The sequence below is a fragment of the Dermacentor variabilis genome, chromosome 3, assembly GCF_050947875.1.
Source record: "Dermacentor variabilis isolate Ectoservices chromosome 3, ASM5094787v1, whole genome shotgun sequence".
NCBI classification, from domain to species: domain Eukaryota; kingdom Metazoa; phylum Arthropoda; class Arachnida; order Ixodida; family Ixodidae; genus Dermacentor; species Dermacentor variabilis.
In genome coordinates, this window is record NC_134570.1 from 13,752,825 (window position 1) to 13,771,139 (window position 18,315).

Genomic DNA, 18,315 nt, shown 5'->3' on the forward strand with positions numbered 1-18,315 from the left:
ATGATCCCTCAGGATGACTGGCGGGGTGGAGCTTGCGGGTGCAGGAATTTGATGTCACTATCATTTATAAGTCTGGCTGCTAGCATGAAGACACTGACACACTGTCGTGTGCTCTCGCTGAATCTGTCAGTCAAAAGTCAGAGGGTGATGACGGCTTCCTGGGCGCCATTACTGCATCGGACTTGATCAGACGGCCACATGATGACGCTGAAATTCAACCTATCCTCGACCACCCAACAACCATACCACACCATTTACATTGCATATTGACATCTTTCTGTCTATGATACAACTTGCTGTACAAGGAAAATAGCCGTTCGAATGACCGAGCCTACCTTCTGGTGGTTCCAAAAGACTTGCGGGACAATGCTCTTTTCGCTTGCCATGACGAGCCCACGTCTGGCCACTTAGGCGCCTCATGAATGCTTGCCGAAGTGCACGAGATGTATTACTGGCCTGGGCTTTCGGCAAGCATCAAACAGTATGTCAAAGGCTGCTGTGAATGTCAGTGGCAAAATTCACCGCCTCTGAAGCTCGTCAAGTTATTGCAACCCATCGAACCACCTCATAAGCCATGGGACAAAGCCTGCTTGGACATTCTTCGGCCTTTTCCTCTGTCAACTGGTGGCAACAAGTGGGTGATAGCCGCAATTGATTATTTAACCTGCTATGCCAAGACGAAGGTGCTGCCACAAGCCATGGCTTCTGAGGCAGTGCAGTTCCTTATGTGTCGCATTGTATTGCGTAACGGTGCCCCGTCCACTGTAATCACAGACAGAGGGACGGCATTTACAGCACAGCTCATGGATGAAAATTTTAATTGAGCAACGCCAGGCATTGAGAAATAACTGCTTACCATCTGCAGTCCAGTGGGCTTCTAGAGTGATTAAAGAAGGCCGTCACAGACATGATCTCTATGTACATCGACATCCAGCACAAAACATGGGATCACATCTTGCCTTGCATGACCTTTGCGTATAATATTGCCGTACCAGAAACAATGCGCATACACCATTTTGTCTCCTTTACGGCTGTGAAGTTCAAACAATGCTGGATGCTATGCTTCCGTGTCAAGATGCCAAGCACCTAACTACTGATGCTGAAGAATTTTCTGAGCGTGCTGAGGAAGCTCGCCAGCTCGCGCGTGAACATTGGTCAGCAGCAGCGTGCACGCATGCACAATGTTATAACATACGCCACAGGCAAGTGTGCTGCAGTCCCGGAGACCCAAGTGTGGGTGTGGACCCCTGTTCGGTGCCGTGGCCTTTGTGAAAAGTTGCTGGGCCAGTAATTTGGTCCATACAAAGTGCTCTGCCTCATTAGTGATGTGAACTACGAAGTCATTCCGGACAGCGCTGCACAAACACGGCATAGACAACCACATAGCTCTGACATGGTTCACGTTGTATGCATGAAACCATACGTTGTGTGTTCATTATCGTATCTTAATTTGTTCATTTTTATATTTGTGCTCCTATTTGTAGCTAATGTGGTTACCTCTCTGTTTCTCGAGACTGTGCGCATCATGCTTCACCTTTGTTGTACTTTTGTCTTTTCTGTGGCTCTCCCTGTGTTCTACGCGCGAGCATCTACCTTGAGCATGGTTCTTTATTGTTTTCCTCTTTCTTACACTACTTCTTGAGCATCAAGCCGATGCTCTTTTCGAGGAAAGGGGATAATGTCACCTGCAGTACTGGGCACAGTGCACGAGTAGAGACAGGCAAGGACAAGAAACAAGTGCGCGTGTGGCCCACCCTGATTGATAGCTGGGTCTCACTGCTCTGTTTTTCAGGAGCTAGCTACCCTCAATAAACGTCTCCAGTTCCCTTTCAAGACACGTGACAATACCTTGATTTTCTACATATTTAAGTTACTGCTTGCTACATTCTTGGTATGCAATATGTACTAGGAGACTCTCGAGCATGTGCAGCACCATATTTTTTTTCCAAAAGTTTGTAAGTATTACATTTATAAAAAATTTTCTGATATTCAATTCGATATTCAGATGGTTGATTCAAAATATACTATTCGGTATTCTCATACCCGTACTTTCAAAGGCTGCACTTACCTTGTTTCATGATGCATAGAATTGTTCGTCAAAGTCTGCGAGTCCAAATTCATTGGAAGTGAAGTTACTAACCCCTTCTGCTTGGAGAAAGTTAGCCACTGAATTCTGGATTATTGTGCACCCACAATAGAGAGCTTTAGCTTGTCTGGTATTCGGGTAAGCGCGGGCGGGCTGGGCGTTGGGGTGGAGGCGTAAACATGAGTGGCATGCATGGTGCAGCCACCTGGTGGTGCAGAGCTTAACCAGCCAAACACGGCTAATATTGCAGTAATCAAGCGTATTTTACTTTGCTGCAGGTGTAAATTTTCGGCAGCAAAGCAATGACACCACTGCCAAAAATTTACATTAGCAGCGACGTACAGTACTCTTCGTTGCTGCAGTATTAGCTGTGTTTGTCTTATCGTACATAATGCCTACACTACTTAATAAATATGTAAAAGCTGGTATAGATTTCCTGCAGTCTTGACCAATCGAATTGCAAAAATTGCATATGCTAGATTTTTTAATTGCATTGCTGCTCTGGTCACTTTATGCTTGTTTCTGTTCTTTGTTTGTTTATGAAACTAAGATATCCTTTCTTTTTGCATGTTATTGTAATTGCCGCTGCTGGCTGTTTTGTACAAAGGTAGCTGTGTGCCTTGGTCAGCTGCCTCTACGAAGAGCAGCTTTTATCTACAGCTTCCTTCATGAGTGTGATAATGAAAAATAAACACTACTACTACTACTACTACTACTACTACTACTACTACTACTACTACTACTACTACTACTACTACTTGTATACTTCACTTGAGGTACCTAGCCGCATTGTGTGCACTAGGGCGTGTTTTAATGGGGATTGAAAAAAAGTTTTGTCCAAGTGTTTGTGTCGACCATGTGGTTTGCAGCCTACTCGGCAGCCATCCCTGGTGTGGTAGACGTGATGGCTGAGTGGGGCTCCCTCTATGTGCTGGTACAAGAAGGCAAGCTGTTCTGTCTCCGTGAGAGGGACACCCAGAGCAAGCTGGAGCTGCTCTTTCGCAAAAACCAGTACTCACTGGCCATCAGGTAAGCCTACTGACATAGACCGTTCACTTTCACTTGGATCCTCATTGAGTGTGCTGGACAACAATTAGAATTTGAATGGAGTGTCTCAGAAATTACACTTTAAAATTTGTTATTGGGCATTATTGAGGGTTTCTTTTATATTTCTGGGAATTTGGTATGTTCTTTATCTCATTCTGAGTATTTTGTGTGGTATTGCATATACATCGTGTGCGTGAATACATGTCGTTCTATGGTTGCAGAATCTCCTCATTTTTATTTCCTGTAAAGCTCTCCCTGCAGCATATATGTTCATTAAACTAAAGGTGTAGTGGCACTCCGGTTGCAGAAATTGCAGTAATGCCTTGGTGAACTTATCATTGTTGCGCATCGGGGTAGAGTTCAGGCCAGGCATCCTCCAGGCATAGGGATGAGTGTGTCCGGGAGTAGGAGCGAAAGAAGAAGGTTTATTTACATATTGAAACAAGTAGTCAGATTCTAGTTATAGCTCTCTCAGTCCCACTTGAGAGACCTTCTTTCAGCTGTTTTTCTTACCTAGTTCCCTACACAAGGGAATTCGATGACCTTGTTGCGACCAATCAGAGGGATCGTACAGTTCACAGAACTCCACTTCTTATATGCAGCCTTTGAACCAAGAACGAGGCAATCTGAAAACCGATTTCGTTTGTGCTCCCTCCACGAAACAGTTCACGCTCCTTCCATGAAAGGCTTCGACTGGGTTCCTTGCTCGACTAATCTTCCGCCATAAGATCCGACCTGAGAGCGACCAGCTGTCTGGTTGCCTGAAGCGTCAGTGTTCAGTCGCGATCTCGGGGATCCTCCAGATGTGAACGCTGATGGCACACTGCAGCTTCTAGTCCCAGCACTTCCTTCATTGTGGCCTTCCTCGGAACACACAAGCACGCACTCACAATCATAGGGCACAGGAAAGCACCGTGCTCGCACAGAGAGCCATTGGGTCTAGCAAACCAGTATAGGCACCTTCCCTATACAGTTAAATCAAAGCACCAAAGTAGCCATGCAAACACTTTTCTAAACATTCACAGAAGCCCAAAATTTCGAGATAACAACGGAGCCTTTCATCCTTCATGGCTTCCAGAGTAGAGTTCTCTTATGTAGCATCACTCTGATGGCCTGCTGAAGCCATCCGTGTTGCCGTAATCTTTTTCCTTTCGATATACTACATCAGAGGTGTACTGCTGAGGCACTGGACTTCACCTGAGTAATCAACTGTTTTTGGGCGACATGTCCTGCAGCCCTGCAGTGGACAGTGGTCTGTCTGAAACGTGCATTCAAAGCCAGCGAGGTAGCATGCCAGTTTTTGTGCTGCCCAAACTAGGCATGCACATGCCTTCTCGGAGGCACTGTAATAAGCCTCTTATAGTTTACAGCTAATGTACACAATAGGGTATTCTGCCCCGGTCTTGTCATGTTGATAAAGTGCTGCTACCATGCTGCAATCGCTTGCATCGCATTGCACAATGAATGGCCTGTTATAATGTGATGCCTGTAAAATGGGATGGCTGACGAGTGCCGACTTCAAATTTTGCAATGATTTGGGCTTCTTCTCATCCTGTACCAGCGGAGTGGGCTCGTTTTTCCAGAGTGCTTCAGTGAGCGAACTAGCTAACTCGGAATAGTTTTTTATGTGGCGATGGTAGTAGCCCGCCAGCGCTAAGAATGCTAGTACGTTGGTTTTCGTCTTGGTTCGTGGGTATGACGCAACAGCCTCTGCCTTGACTTCGGACGACATGCGGCATCCTTTCCCTACCAAATGTTCCAAGTAGCTCACTTGAGCTCCTCCCAGTTCACACTTATCTGCTTTCACGTCAACCCCGCGCTCCTTAGACACTCAAACACTTCCCTTAAATGCTCCAGATACCTTTCCCAGTAGCCTGAAAAAACGGCAATGTTGTCAAGGTACAGCAACACAAAGTTGTTTAGGCCATGCAGCACCCTGTCCATAAGCTTAGAAAAACAAAATTGGGCATTTTTCACTCCGAAGCTCAGCATTAGTGGAGAGGACGATGTAAAAGGAGCTCCAAACGTGGCATAGCAGCTTGTGCGCATTATCAACGATACTTGCCAGTATCCGCGAATGAGATCAAGAGTAGAAATGTATTGCACTGTGCTGATGTTTTCTATCCTTGCCTCTATATTGTGGATTGGGTAGAGCTGATCTTTCATTACTGAGTTCGGTCGCCGATAGTCTATGTTTTGGGAACTTCTATCATTATGAAAGGAGATGCTTAACACTGTCGCCTGCCTCAATCACTCCGATGTTGCGGGGTTCTCAACCATATGCTCTTGGGACAAAGGAACGACAACACAGTAGTGCAAACAATCACAAGAGCATTTATTGCACCTTTCATAGATCAATGCCTGCTAGCGGAGTTACTATCCACAAAACATGCCGATGGGCGCGCGACAAATCTAGAAGTCCCGCTCACCGCAACCGGATAATGAGCGAATATGTTCGCCCATGCTGGATCCCAACGCCTGGTCATTCGCACGTACGGTCACGCGTACGGTGGCGCGTTCAGAGGAGGCCACGCGAGACGGTCTCGCAGAGGCATAGATTGGCGCACGCGCGGGACGTCCGCGGCGCTCGCCAATCCGCAACCCAAGAGGAAGAGATTTCTCCTTTACGCGGTCAAGTAACCCCGCCGGCAAGCAGTGTTAGCAGCGCAACACTTGCGCCATCACTCGCACTGCGCTTCAACCACACCGACCACCGCGGGCCCCAGACTATGCGGTGAAGCCGCATTGCAGGAGACGGGAGCTATGCGGGAAAACAAGATATCAGGGGACACGTGAGAGTCACGCATCCCCACAAGGTCCAACATCTTTCGAATCTCCTTTCGCATCATTTCTTTCTGTTTTGGAGATAGTCTATATGGTTTCACTTTAACTGGCTTTTCGGAGGTCAACCCATTATCATGGACTATCTCATTTGTTTGTCCAGGTTTATCGGAAAACAGATCTCTGAACTCTTGAATCAGGTTTCTCCAGGTTCCGCACGCAGCCGAAAAGGCATGACTGAAGCAGACACCATGCAACTAATAAACGCCTTCGTCATTAGCCATCTAACATATGCCCTGCTTTTCCAAACCACGCGGCGTAACGACATCGAACATGCGGACAAGCTCATAAGAATCGCCTGTAAAGCAGCACTTGGCCTGCCTGAACGCACAAGCACGATCCGACTGCACGAATTGGGAATGATGAACACATTCAAGGAATATGCAGTGGCCACACTAATGGCGCAGCATGAACGGCTAAATACGACACCTCGGGCACGCTCGGTTTTAGAAAGACTTTGTCACGATCTGCCCGGGTTCGTGAACGAGGGAGGACTTGAGGCACCCTTCGTTAGACAGACGCTCCACAGCGTGGTGGTGATAAACGATGACAGACCGCTGAGCAGCTGTGCTCATCGGTGTTTATTGGTGCGGTGACCAGTGTTTCCCACCGAGCCTGGCAGGCCAACGAAGATTATGCCCGAGGGGGCGTCACATGCTTGCTACACTCTCTTACCCCCAGTTTGTTTGTTACGTAACTAAAAAAACAAACATCCAAGTTCAGAGCATAAGGCTCTGCCACCGTCCCAGCCAAGTCGATGGTGCCTGCTATCCAGGCAAGTAACGGCCCGGCGGCCTCTGTGGTCGAGTACTCCGCCTGGGCACTGGTGTTAACGGGCCGGGTGCGGCAACGCCGGGTGCTGCCTGAGCCAACCTCGCTCCGTCTGAAGGGTCCACAGTGGTCGGCCTTGTGAGTGGTGCCAGACTTGACACTGGCCCAACGGGTGCCACACCACTGGCAACGCTTGCCGCCTCCGAGGTGGGCGTTGCTCCGCTGGAGGCAACTAGTGTTGCTGCTGGTCCTCCTGCGGGATGGATTTCTGAAGAGGCAGTTGACGGTGCTAGCCAGGTCCCGAGGCGAGGCCTAACATGGTCGGCGTGTCGGTGCCATGTGGCACCGTCTGGCATGTGGACGAGCAGCGATGAGATGCTGGCAAGAGACACCACTTGTCCGGCAGACCGGGGGGGGGGGGGGGGGGGCCAGGATGCAAGTTCCTGGTGAAAAATGGAGCTTCCAACTCCGGCAAAGGCCCGGGACGGCACCCTTGGTCAGCAGCCAGCCTCTGCTTCAGCTGCTTCAGGAGCGCTGTGGATCGGAGGTCCTGGATGCAAAATGTCCAAGGGTGTCTTGACCATCAGACCCAGCAGGAGCTCACAGGGGGCATGGCCAATGACATTGTGGGGCGTGGTCTGGTACTGAAACAGTATCCAGGCAATCTGCATCCGGAAATCTCCTGTCGGGCTCTTCTTGAGCTTGTCCTTGATGGTTTGCACCACCCGCTCGGCTGCACTGTTTGAAGCAGGGTGGTACGGCTGAACCTTCATCCAGTGGATTCCGTTCTTCGTCAGCCAGGCCAGGTTCTCTGTGCTGGCGAAAGCAGGACCATTGTCGGACACGATGACGTCTGGCAACCCCTGGGTGGCAAAGACTTGTCGTAGTGCTGCAATGGTCATGCCTGCTGATGGAGTGGTGACAGGTAGAACCTCCACACACTTTGAAAAGGCATCCACTACCACCAGGGAGTAATGGCCTTTGAAGGGCCCCCCAAAATCCACATGCAGGCGGGACCAGGGTCTCTGTGGGAACGGCCAGGGGGTGATTTCCACATGATGTGAGGCCCGCTGATGCTCCTGGCAGACTTGGCAACTCTGCATCATGTGAGCGACGTCCTCATCTAGGCCAGGCCACCATACATGAGACCAGGCCCCCATCTTTGTCTTTTCCACACCAGGTATCCCTCCTGCAGCAACTGCAGGACCCTGGACCGGAGACTTTGTGGGATCACCACCCTGGAACCCCACAGTATGCAGCCCTGCTACAAGCTCAGCTTGGTGGCCTAGGCGTTATAGGCCTGCTGAACCAATTCCTTCCCGCGGGACACTGCCTTGACCACCTGAGACAGGGCTGGGTCCCGGCTGGTCGCCTGCAATACCGCAAATCTGGAGAGTACCTCCGGGTGTGCATGCTCCAGCATGAACACTTCAGCACGTTTTGGAACAGCATCAGGCACCTCTGGCAAGGGCAGGCGGCTCAGGGCATCAGCAGGTCCCAGGTCCTTTCCCGGGCGGTAAACCAGCTGGTAACTGTAAGCTGCCAGCTTCCAGCGTACCACTCGAGGTGATGCCTGCACGGGAACTGCCTTGTCAGGCCCCAGCAGCCCCAACAGTGGCTTGTGGTCTGTGACCTCCTCAAACTTCCGGCCCCACAGATACTGGTGGAAGTGTTTGACCCCGAACATGAGGGCCAGGCTTTCCTTGTCCAGCTGGCTGTAGTGTTGCTCTGCAGCATGAAGCCGGCGAGAAGCAAACGACACAGGGCGTTCCTGGCCATCCTTATCACGGTGTGCCAGGACGGCTCCCACGCCATACGGCAACGCATCTACTGTCAGGATTTCATCTATCTTTCTAGTTTGGCAGCCTGCAATACTTAGGTGCAGCAGGCAGGGCTTAGTTTTTTTATTTTAATTATTTTATTTTTATTAATTTTTATTGCCCAACACAATCTTTATGTCAGGATGGCAGGCTTGACAGGATCGAAGTGTACCAGCACTGGAGGCTTGGTGATTAGCTCCTTGCTGCACTTGAAGGCCCGGTCCTGCTCCTTCTTCCAGATCCATGGCTGACCATCTCAAAGCAGAAGATGGAGTGGCTGTAGATGCTCTGAGAGGTTCGGCAGGAAACTTTTGTAGAAGTTGATGAGGCCGAGGCGGCTCTGAAGCTCCTTCTTGTTCTGGGGCTTAGGCGCCTTGAGCACAGCATCATCATTGCCGGGAGCCAGGGCTAGGCCAGCCTGGGAAATGACATGTCCCAAGTACTCAACACTGGGGGCCAGGAAAATGCACTTTCCCAGCTACCCGCCGTGGTTGCTCAGTTGCTATGGTGTTGGGCTGCTGAGCACGAGGTCGCGGGATCAAACCTCGGCCACGGCGGCCGCATTTCGATGGGGGCGAAATGCGAAAACACCCGTGTGCTTAGATTTAGGTGCACGTTAAAGAACCCCAGGTGGTCAAAATTTCCGGAGTCCTCCACTACGGCGTGCCTCATAATCGGAAAGTGGTTTTGGCACGTAAAACCCCAAATATTATTATATTACTTTCCCAGCTTGAGCTTAAGGCAGGCGTCCTGCAGCCGTGCCAGGACATTGTGCAGGTTCTGCAGGTAGTCCCCGTCATCACTGCCAGCAACCAGGATGTTGTCCAAGTACACTGCCACGTGCCTCATGCCCCTGAATAGGTGTTTCTCCCTCTGAAATATGGGTGGCGCTGAGGGCGCACCAAACGATAAGCACGTGTACTGGAAGAGCCCCAAAGTTGTTAATATTGTGACATACTTCCGGGAGTCATCCTGGAGCACCAGCCGCTGGTAAGCATCTCTGAGGTCGAGCTTGGTGTACTTCTGTCCACTGGACAACGCTGACCAGAGATCTTCAATCCCAGGCAGTGGGTACTTCTCGACGGCAGCGAAGGGGCTGATGGTAACCTTGAAATCCCAGCAGATCCTGACACTGCTGCCTCGTTTGAGGACTGGTACTATAGGAGCAAGCCATTCAGACGTCTTGATGGCCACCAGAATGCCCTCTTGCAGTAGCTATTGCAGCTCCTGGGTGACCCCGTCTTTCAGGGTGAGCGGCAGTGGGCGAGGCTTGAAAGAACCTGGCCGGGCTCCCTCGGGTACATAGATGCCAGCCGTCGTGCTGGCGAATGTGCCCGCCCCTGGCTAGAACAGGGACTTGAACTTGGTTAGGAGGCTGGGGAGGTCTCTCACCACATGCAGGCTGTCTTCCTGGTACTCTGGCAGACGAATGTCCACTGCATGAATCCAGTTTCGGCCCAGCAGCATCGGCGATGACCCCTTGGTTAAAGGGAAGCTGAAAGCTTTTCCAGAAAAAATGAGGGAAGAGCAGTACGCCATGGTCGTCAACCCTCTGAATTCGAATATCGCATCGAAATTGAGCGAAATAAAGCGCAAACATATTTTATTTCGACGAAAAGTGCAGCAGCAGACATGCCCAGCTCGCGTGCCTCGTTTCCGCCTGTGATTGGTTGGGCACCTCGTGACGTCAACAATGGTGTTCGTCCGGACCGACTGCTGCCGCTACACACGAAGCATGGTGCAAAGTAGTTTGGTGGTGTTTTGCTGAGACGGTCATGGAAATTTTCGAGAGCTTGCGTTTCTCTGAGGAGTTCGGCATTAAGTCCAAACTCTACGAGAGCGATTTTGTGCGCGACGGTGAGGGGCGACGGCTTCGAGCGACAAAACGGGCCTTCGCTTGAACAAATCGCTCCGTGTTGTTGCTCGATCGCTCGTTTCTAGAAATCTGGAACTCGTCGCTCGTCGCCCGGAAATGCTATGAGCGACTAGCAAATTGTGCGATGCCGAAACTGGATGTACATAACTCAAATACTGCTGTTTGTCGCGCGGAACGAGCAAACTATTGAATTTTACACCTGCAAGAATAAGAACCTAGTGCAAGACCTTCAGAAATATTTTATGCTCCTTCTTCAGTAAAATACATCAACTTAAATTGATAAAGCATGCGTCATGCTAGTTTCGGCGCATATATTGCTGTCCTCATACCAGGAAGTCGTCGCTCAAAGCCGTCGCTCGCGTGGAGTTCGGCTTCCAGACGACGAGTGAACGCGACAGCCATCGCCTCGCTTGTAGCGCTGTCGCTGTCGCGTGCAAGATCACTGTAAGGGGTTTATACTTGTACATACTACACGTACGTACATACTTGTACATTCTACATGTACGAGCCGATTGCGAAGAGCCGGCCTCTCCAAGAAGCAAAAAATGCTGGTGCAAGCACTGCTTTCCACGCGAACAAAGGCGAAGTGTTTGCATCTATTTGTGTTGGAAAGGTTCTTTGGCGAGTATGTCTTTTGCTAAGCTGCATTCAGCGTTCCAGTGAGTACGTTTCCAGGCAAACAACTGTAGTGTTATGTTTCTGCATGCCTCCTCGTAGAATGTAAGCGGTGATGCGATCTTCAGCATTTGTGCGCTGCCCTAAAGCTGTCGGCAATCTACACAGACGGCTTAAACGCTGGAAAAGTTTACCGGCTGTTGTAGCACGTGTAGTATAGAACCTTCATCAGCGCGCCATCCGCAAGCTACTCGTAACCGGCGAATTCCGTCGGCTACGTGAGATGGTCGGTTTCTTATGTGTGCGAGAGAAGGGGGAGCGCAGCGTCTTGGCGTGAGCAGGCTTTCCAACACATGCAAATTTTATGCTTGCACTGCGTTATCGTAGCTGCATGGAGGCTGTTTCACAACACACGTGCGAACGGAAAATTCGCGGCGCTTGGCAATGAAACCTGCGTCAAGGGTGGGCGATAAACATGCACCTTCCGTTCAGCGTGCTATTTTTTTTTTTAGGAGAACCCAAAGCACGCACTGTTCATAAACTCCGGTAGTAATCGTTACGGAAGTTGTTAGAGCACAACACTTGTTCTTGAGCGCTTGAAGTTGTTTCGCTTCAAAGCAGCCTCTCACTTAGCTGAAAGCTTCTTGTCTTGCAGGAACTAATGGAACATCGGAACATCGTCGCGGCCACTGGTGTTCGTGCAAGCGTAGGCTGCACAGAACGCCGGCATGATCGGCCTACAAGTTCAATTGATGCTGTGCACGTCAACTACCACTCCTATATACACACAAATAAAGGAATGTAGGGTCGAGCGAAGCAGATTAGGACGGCATGCACGCAGAAATAAGCCCGGTCAGGCACGGTCGCGGAGACTACGAAGGAGCGGAACACCAGTGTTGACGTCACTAAGCCGCGGCTTCCGGTCTCCACTCGCATCGTCAGCGTCAGCAGCAGCGCGCGGCGCTCGACGGGGGGCGGAGCTACAGCGCAATTTTAACCGACGATTGCGTCGCTCCTAAGTGAAAAATCCCCCCCAAAATTTTACCTTCGTGGTTTATAAGGTTCCTGCATCCATACATGAGCGTCTTATTGAATTCGGCAGACTCTTCAGCTTTCCTTTAAGTAAAGGGGAAGGGTTGCCTCCCTGTCGCCAAAGCGAATGCTGACCTGGGCCTGACTGTGAACCTGGGAGAGCTGCCCAGAGTAGCTGCGCAGCATGATGCCTGAAGCCTCGACGGACACGCCGGGGAAAGTACACTCGAGTTTCCCGGCCATGACCAACATGCTGGCCGCTGTGTCTAGCTCCATGAAACTGGGGTGCCCGCAGATTTCGACGGTCAGCATGTACGGCGGCACAGTGACGGTACAAGGCCTGTGTGCCACATGTCGAAAATCAGTGGGTCGTTGGCCACGACGTGGAGCCTGGCCGCGGAAGAACTTGAGCCTGCTGCTGCACTCCCCTGCCGCGTACCCTTGCGACGGCTACCCTGGCCGCAGGCTTGTGTGGAACCTGGGCTTGAACTAGGCTGCTGCAGCTGTCCACTGTTTGTCCTCCCCCTTCCGCATACCCGTGCCAGGGGCCCAGTTTTCCCACACGTGAAGCATTGTGTCTGAGAGAACTGGCACTGTGAGAGGGAGTGGGCACCACCACAGCGACTGCAGATACTGCCCTTTGTCGCCAACTTGTTGACCGCCACTTCCGCCGATGGTGAGCCAGTCGCATGGGCAATCTCGCCCACGTCCTTGGCGGCAGCTTTCATTGCAAGCGCTGCCTTCATGGCATCATCCAGCGAGGGGTTGGGAAGCTCCAGGAATCGCACCTGCAAGGTAGGGTTGTTGATGCAGCAGACGAAATGGTCCCGGAGCAGCAAGTCCAGCTGTTCCCCGAAGGTGCAGGCACTCGTTGACCCTTGTAGCGCAGCAACCAATTGCCTGAAGGTCTCTCCTTCCCGGTGGCTCCGGTTATTAAAGAGGAACCACCGCATTAGTGTGGACGGTGCTGAGTTGAAATGCGAGCGCAGTATGGTGAGCAGCTCACCCAGAGTCTTGACATGTGGCATGGCTGGCTTGTGAAGGTCGAGTAGGATACTGAAGATGCGGGTCCCGCATCTGGCCAGAAAAATGCCCCGCTGTTTGGCTTCGGGTGTGTCGTTTGCCCGGAAGAACACGTGGACGTGCTCCTCGTAAACTGGCCAGGCGGACCCATCTACCTCGAATGGCTCGAGCCTTCCATACAGCGGTATGGCGGCAGCAATGGGGGGCGATGTGTCGCCGCTCGCAGTGGGTTGATCCATGGGTACTCGTCGCCAGTGTCACAATCCGTCCTGGTTCGTAACAAGGGAGGGCTCGAGGCATCTTCCCTTAGACAGATTCTCCCCAGCGTGCTGGTGATGTACAATGACTGAGTGCCGAGCAGCTGTGCTCGTCAGTGTTTATTGGTGTGATGACCAGTGTGGCCCACTGAGGCTGGCGGGCCAACGAAGATTATGCCCGAGGGGGCGCCACATGCTTGTTACAGACTTCACTATCCACTGATACCACAATATTGCGCCGATGAAACAATACTACGGCCATCTGAAATCTGAGAGAGAATCCACGTGGCGCCAATCCCCTCTTACATGCACCTAGTCCAACATGCGGCACGAAGACGTACGTGGGCAACCACCTTACTAAGGTGGCGAAGCGATCCGGATACATTACAGATGCGAGTTCTTATCACAAGAATGCAGGCACCCTCAATACATTTGCAGCAGTCGTGTCTAGCCAAGGACGAACAACCACAGCAGCATCTATACACACGAAATCGGTTACAACGGCCGAAGCTGTGGCAATAGCCCTGGCCATACGCGCTGCGGAAGCTAAGAGCTAATCGGCCTACCGGCTAATCGAGTGCTGACGGACTCGCAGGACGCCTGCCGCCTCTTCTTTGAGGGGGCTTTACTGGGCTGTGTCTTCCACATCCTAGGAATGGAACTCACTATGGATCATTGCGTGACCTGGTGCCCAGTGCACACAGAGATTGCAGGGAATGAATGGGCGGACCACTTGGCTTGAGGCTGTGGTGTTCTCCTCCGTGCTCTTGTGACAAAGGAACGACAACACAGTAGCGCAAACAATCACAAGGGCATTTATTGCACCTTTCATAGATCAATGCCTGCTTGCCGAGTTGCTATCTACAAAACATGCCGATGGGCGCGCGACAAATCTAGAAGTCCGACTCACCACGACCGGATAGCGAGCGAATATGTTCGCCCCATGCTGGATCCCAACGCCTGGTCGTTCGCGCGTACGGTCACGTGAACGGTGGTGCGTTCCAAGGTGGCCACGCGAGAGGGTCTCGCAGAAGCGTGTGTCGGCGCACGCGCGGCACGGCACGTCCGAACTGCTTGCTGTCCCGAACCCTAGAGAGAGCGTCTTGTCTTGCGGCACCCAAGTAACCACGCCTGTCGGCGGCGTCAGCAGCGCAACACTCGCGCCATCTCTCGCGCTGCGCTTCAACCACATCGACCGCTGCGGGCGTCATGCAGGCCACGCGGCGAAGCGGGATTGCAGGAGATGGGGGAAAACAAGATATCTGGGGACGTGCGAGAGTCGCGCATCCCCACAAGGCATGATAGGCCAAGCCACGGGCCACACCGCCCAAGAGAACACCTTGACACCCAGTGCGCCAAGAAAAAGCCACAAATTATGACGACTAAGTAGGCGAAACAAAACCTCTCCTCACCCGGCTCTAGACAGGAGGCAAGCACAGGGACTGGAGCCGCCTCCAAATAAACACTTTCCCACATTTATACAGGCTACACAAAATGTACCCAGACAAAAACAGCAACAAATGCCCGTGGTGCGAAGGAACACCGACATTGGAGCACATAACAATTCAGTGCACATTACGCCCGGCTGCTGCCACCTCGCCGCTGCTAGACAACACTTCATAACTGGTCGTGGGAGGCGTGACTCGCGGAAGTGGAATTGGGAAGGCAACTGGTGACCCTTGACCAAGCCCGGCGAGCCGCTGTAACCAATGGGGCCCTGGAAGAAGGGCTTGACCCACCATAACCAAACAACCTCTGCTACAATAAGCGTTTACTCTCTCTCTCTCAAGTCTTGAACTTGATCATCAGTCAGGTTCACCTCTTTGATCATTTTTCTCCTCTCTGCACTGGTGGCTTCTCATCTATCTAGTTCTCCAAAAATGGGAAACTCAAGTGACATTTCCTCGTAACCATTCAGGGAGAGGCATACAACTGCTTGTCTCTCTATGTACAGCTTCATCAAGTTTACATGGTATACTTTCACGTCCTTTCTGCACCCGCCTATCTCGACTGCATGGTTAGTGTCAAAGAGCTTTTGGACAACTTCGGCAGGGCTCTTCCACTGCACGTCAAAGTTGCTCGCTTTTCAAGGCCGCAGCAGCATCACACGATCATTCACTGTGCAGCACTCATACAGGCCTCTACCATTTCCCACGCTATGCTATTTCTTTTGAGCAGTCAGAGAACACATTGAATGAAAGTCGTCTTTTCCTCACCTCCTGTCCATCTCTCTTTAAGCATCCGGAGGGGTGATCGCAGTTCACGGCCATACATTAGCTCTGCCGGGCTAAATCCAGTCTACTTGTGCGGCAGTGTGAGTAAACAAACATTGCAGCGGTGAGACAGCATTCCCAATAGTGAGAGTATTCCCAACACGAAAGTTCTTAGCACTTGTTTTAGCGCTGAGTGCCAGCATTCTACACTGTTGGTCTGTGGATGGTGGAAGGAACTGCGAATTATCTTATTCCACATCACATCATAAAAGTTGTGGTCAAAGTGCTCGGTAGGACACTACCCTGGTCGCTTTGGGGTTCCGCCGGAAAACCGATGTGAAAAAAAAAAAAAAAAAAAAGAAACGCTCAAAGGTCCATCAACTATTTCTGGTGAGCTGAGTTCCCTCAGAGGATGGCCTTGGAGAATTTTGTCGGGGAACAAATCATTGTGAGCACGTACTTGTGCCTTGAGGAAGTCGTAGGCAGCGCTCCCACTGTATCAATGACAACATGCTGAAATGGCTTGGATATTATAGGAACCAACTTCAACAGTGCCTTCCACTTGTCATTAGGTTTCCCATACGCTGGCATACGTTGCATAACTTACTGAAGTTTTTTGTGCCGCAGAAACATCCTGACCAATAAAATTCCTGCGGCAGCCTGGATTTAGTTTTCTTTATGCCCAAGTGCCTCGACCACAAATTATCATGTGCCATATGCAGGATGTCTACCCTGTATTTAGCCAGCACCACTAGCTGTTCAAACAATCTCTGGCGCGTGTCTTGGTAGGCGCAAAACAAAATTCCCTGTCTTTTAAAGTGCTTCACGTTCTGCGCTACATCCTCCTGCTGGCATCTGTGCAGCCACCTGATACTTTTATCTGCCATCTGTTGGTTGCGCACAGACACTGTGCAATTTCTGAAATGCCAGCTAGCTTGGTGGCAGCACTCCCTCACCTGTCGCTTCTTTGGCCGTGCTCAGACTATATGCTTCTCTGCCTTTCTTGTCTCAACTGCCTTCTCCTAAATGACTGTTCTGTTTGTCAGTGAATAGATTTGTTTCCTTATCTTCCCTGTGCACCAGCTTAGCTGCCATTTTGCGTGCCTTTGATCGTGTGAGAGCCAAGACTGTTTCCTCACAAAAGCTCCAACCCCTGTCTTTTAGGAGTTGGTCTGACTTGTTCTAAAACGAATAAGGTTAATGTACTTGAAGGTTTTTTGACCACGTTGGCTTCAGTCTCTAGCCTACCAAAGGGACCTTCGATGATTACTTTGCAAGCAGACACTCTGAGCCTTAACCACCTCTCTAATCCACGTGCATTCTCCCGTGTAATCATTCATGCCTACTAGGGACGGATGAATTACGTCAAGGTTCGCTGCGCAGTCTCTGAGTACTTTGCACTGTTTATCATTTATAGTCAAGTCGTGCATATACGGTGGCAGAAGTTCATCGCTTTCCTCGGTGTCATTCACGTACGAGGATACATTCCTGCAATGTTTGCAAAACGCTGCTATGTGTTCCGGCCGCTTGCAGTGGTTGCATATCACAGGTCGCCTCGCTTCGAACTTCCTTTTCTTCTGACTGTTCTGCACACCTGCCTTTGAATCATTATCCTGTTCTTGTCCACATACGGGCTCTCCCCTACTCCTTGGCTCTCGCGCGCCCTCTCCAGCGGTGCCACTTTTGTGTCCACCCCACGAGCCTTTTAAAAGGAAAATGGGCGCAGCTGGCCCCGTTATCTTTGGCCGTTCCCGCTCGTTAAGCCTGCGTGAGGCATACTGCTCTGCCAACTTGGCGGCTGGGTTCTGGGGTTATATATTCAATACAAAATTTCATGGGATTGGACAGACCTCTATAAAACTGTTCTAGCCCTATTAACTCCACAACACTGTTATGCTTACCAAATGTTTTGGCACTTTTCAACAAGTCAATCAAATTTGCTTGATTGAACCTGGTTTTATGTCTGGCTAGGCACACCAATGTGAGCTTGGGTAGGATTGAATTTAGTTTTAATTATGCTGTTGGCAAACAGTGGCACTCAGTTTTGCATGGTGCCATGTTCTGCAAAACACTGTGCGGCTTATTTTTGCTTGCCGTATTAGGGATGCTCAATTAAATTTTTGATTGATTAATAATTAATTATTCATCATTTGAGCATTTAATCGATTACATAAATGCTTTCAATTCAGGGGTTTTCATTGATTGATTAATTGAAATTTTTTCCGGGCACTTTTAAAGAAGTTGAGATACATTTATCTACTTTTGTAAAACCCTATTTTATTGTTTGAGAGGTGGAACTGAATTTGAAACACAAGGGTTTAAACATTTGATAAAGGATTATCTTTAACTTGCTAAAGACTATATATAGTTGGTACTAGTGGTTTTTGAAAAGATAAACAATATACGTTATAAAATGGCACTTCATGCAGAATTATATAATATTGATGGTGCTAGTGAACCCTTGAACAGTACAGTTACACAAGAAAAAAAGAAAAATGGCAAAGCTGAAAAGTTGAGTCCAACTGAAGTATGCAAGAAATTGCAATATGCTCAGGGGAAAAGGAAATTACTGGTTTAGGATTTCAGACCACATGCTCTTTTCTACAGAGCGAAGGAATGTCAATTAGCTGGCATGTTTGGGTGAAACTGACACCTTCTTTAAATGACCACTCAGCCATCATGCAAGAATAGATGATCGGACGCTATAGATTTGCTGGAATTGACACGAACTCTA

At 50.2% G+C, this 18,315-nt stretch overlaps 1 protein-coding gene across 4 annotated transcripts in view; it reads left to right on the top strand.

Annotated features, from left to right (window-relative positions):
- Positions 1–18,315, top strand: part of Vps11 (vacuolar protein sorting 11) — a 133,864-nt gene that overhangs the window by 34,656 nt on the left and 80,893 nt on the right. For all 4 annotated transcript variants that reach the window (XM_075684227.1, XM_075684226.1, XM_075684228.1 and 1 more), the window contains one exon: positions 2,956–3,115. In XM_075684227.1, the coding sequence (XP_075540342.1) occupies positions 2,956–3,115 (160 nt within the window). The remainder of the gene's footprint in view (positions 1–2,955; positions 3,116–18,315) is intronic.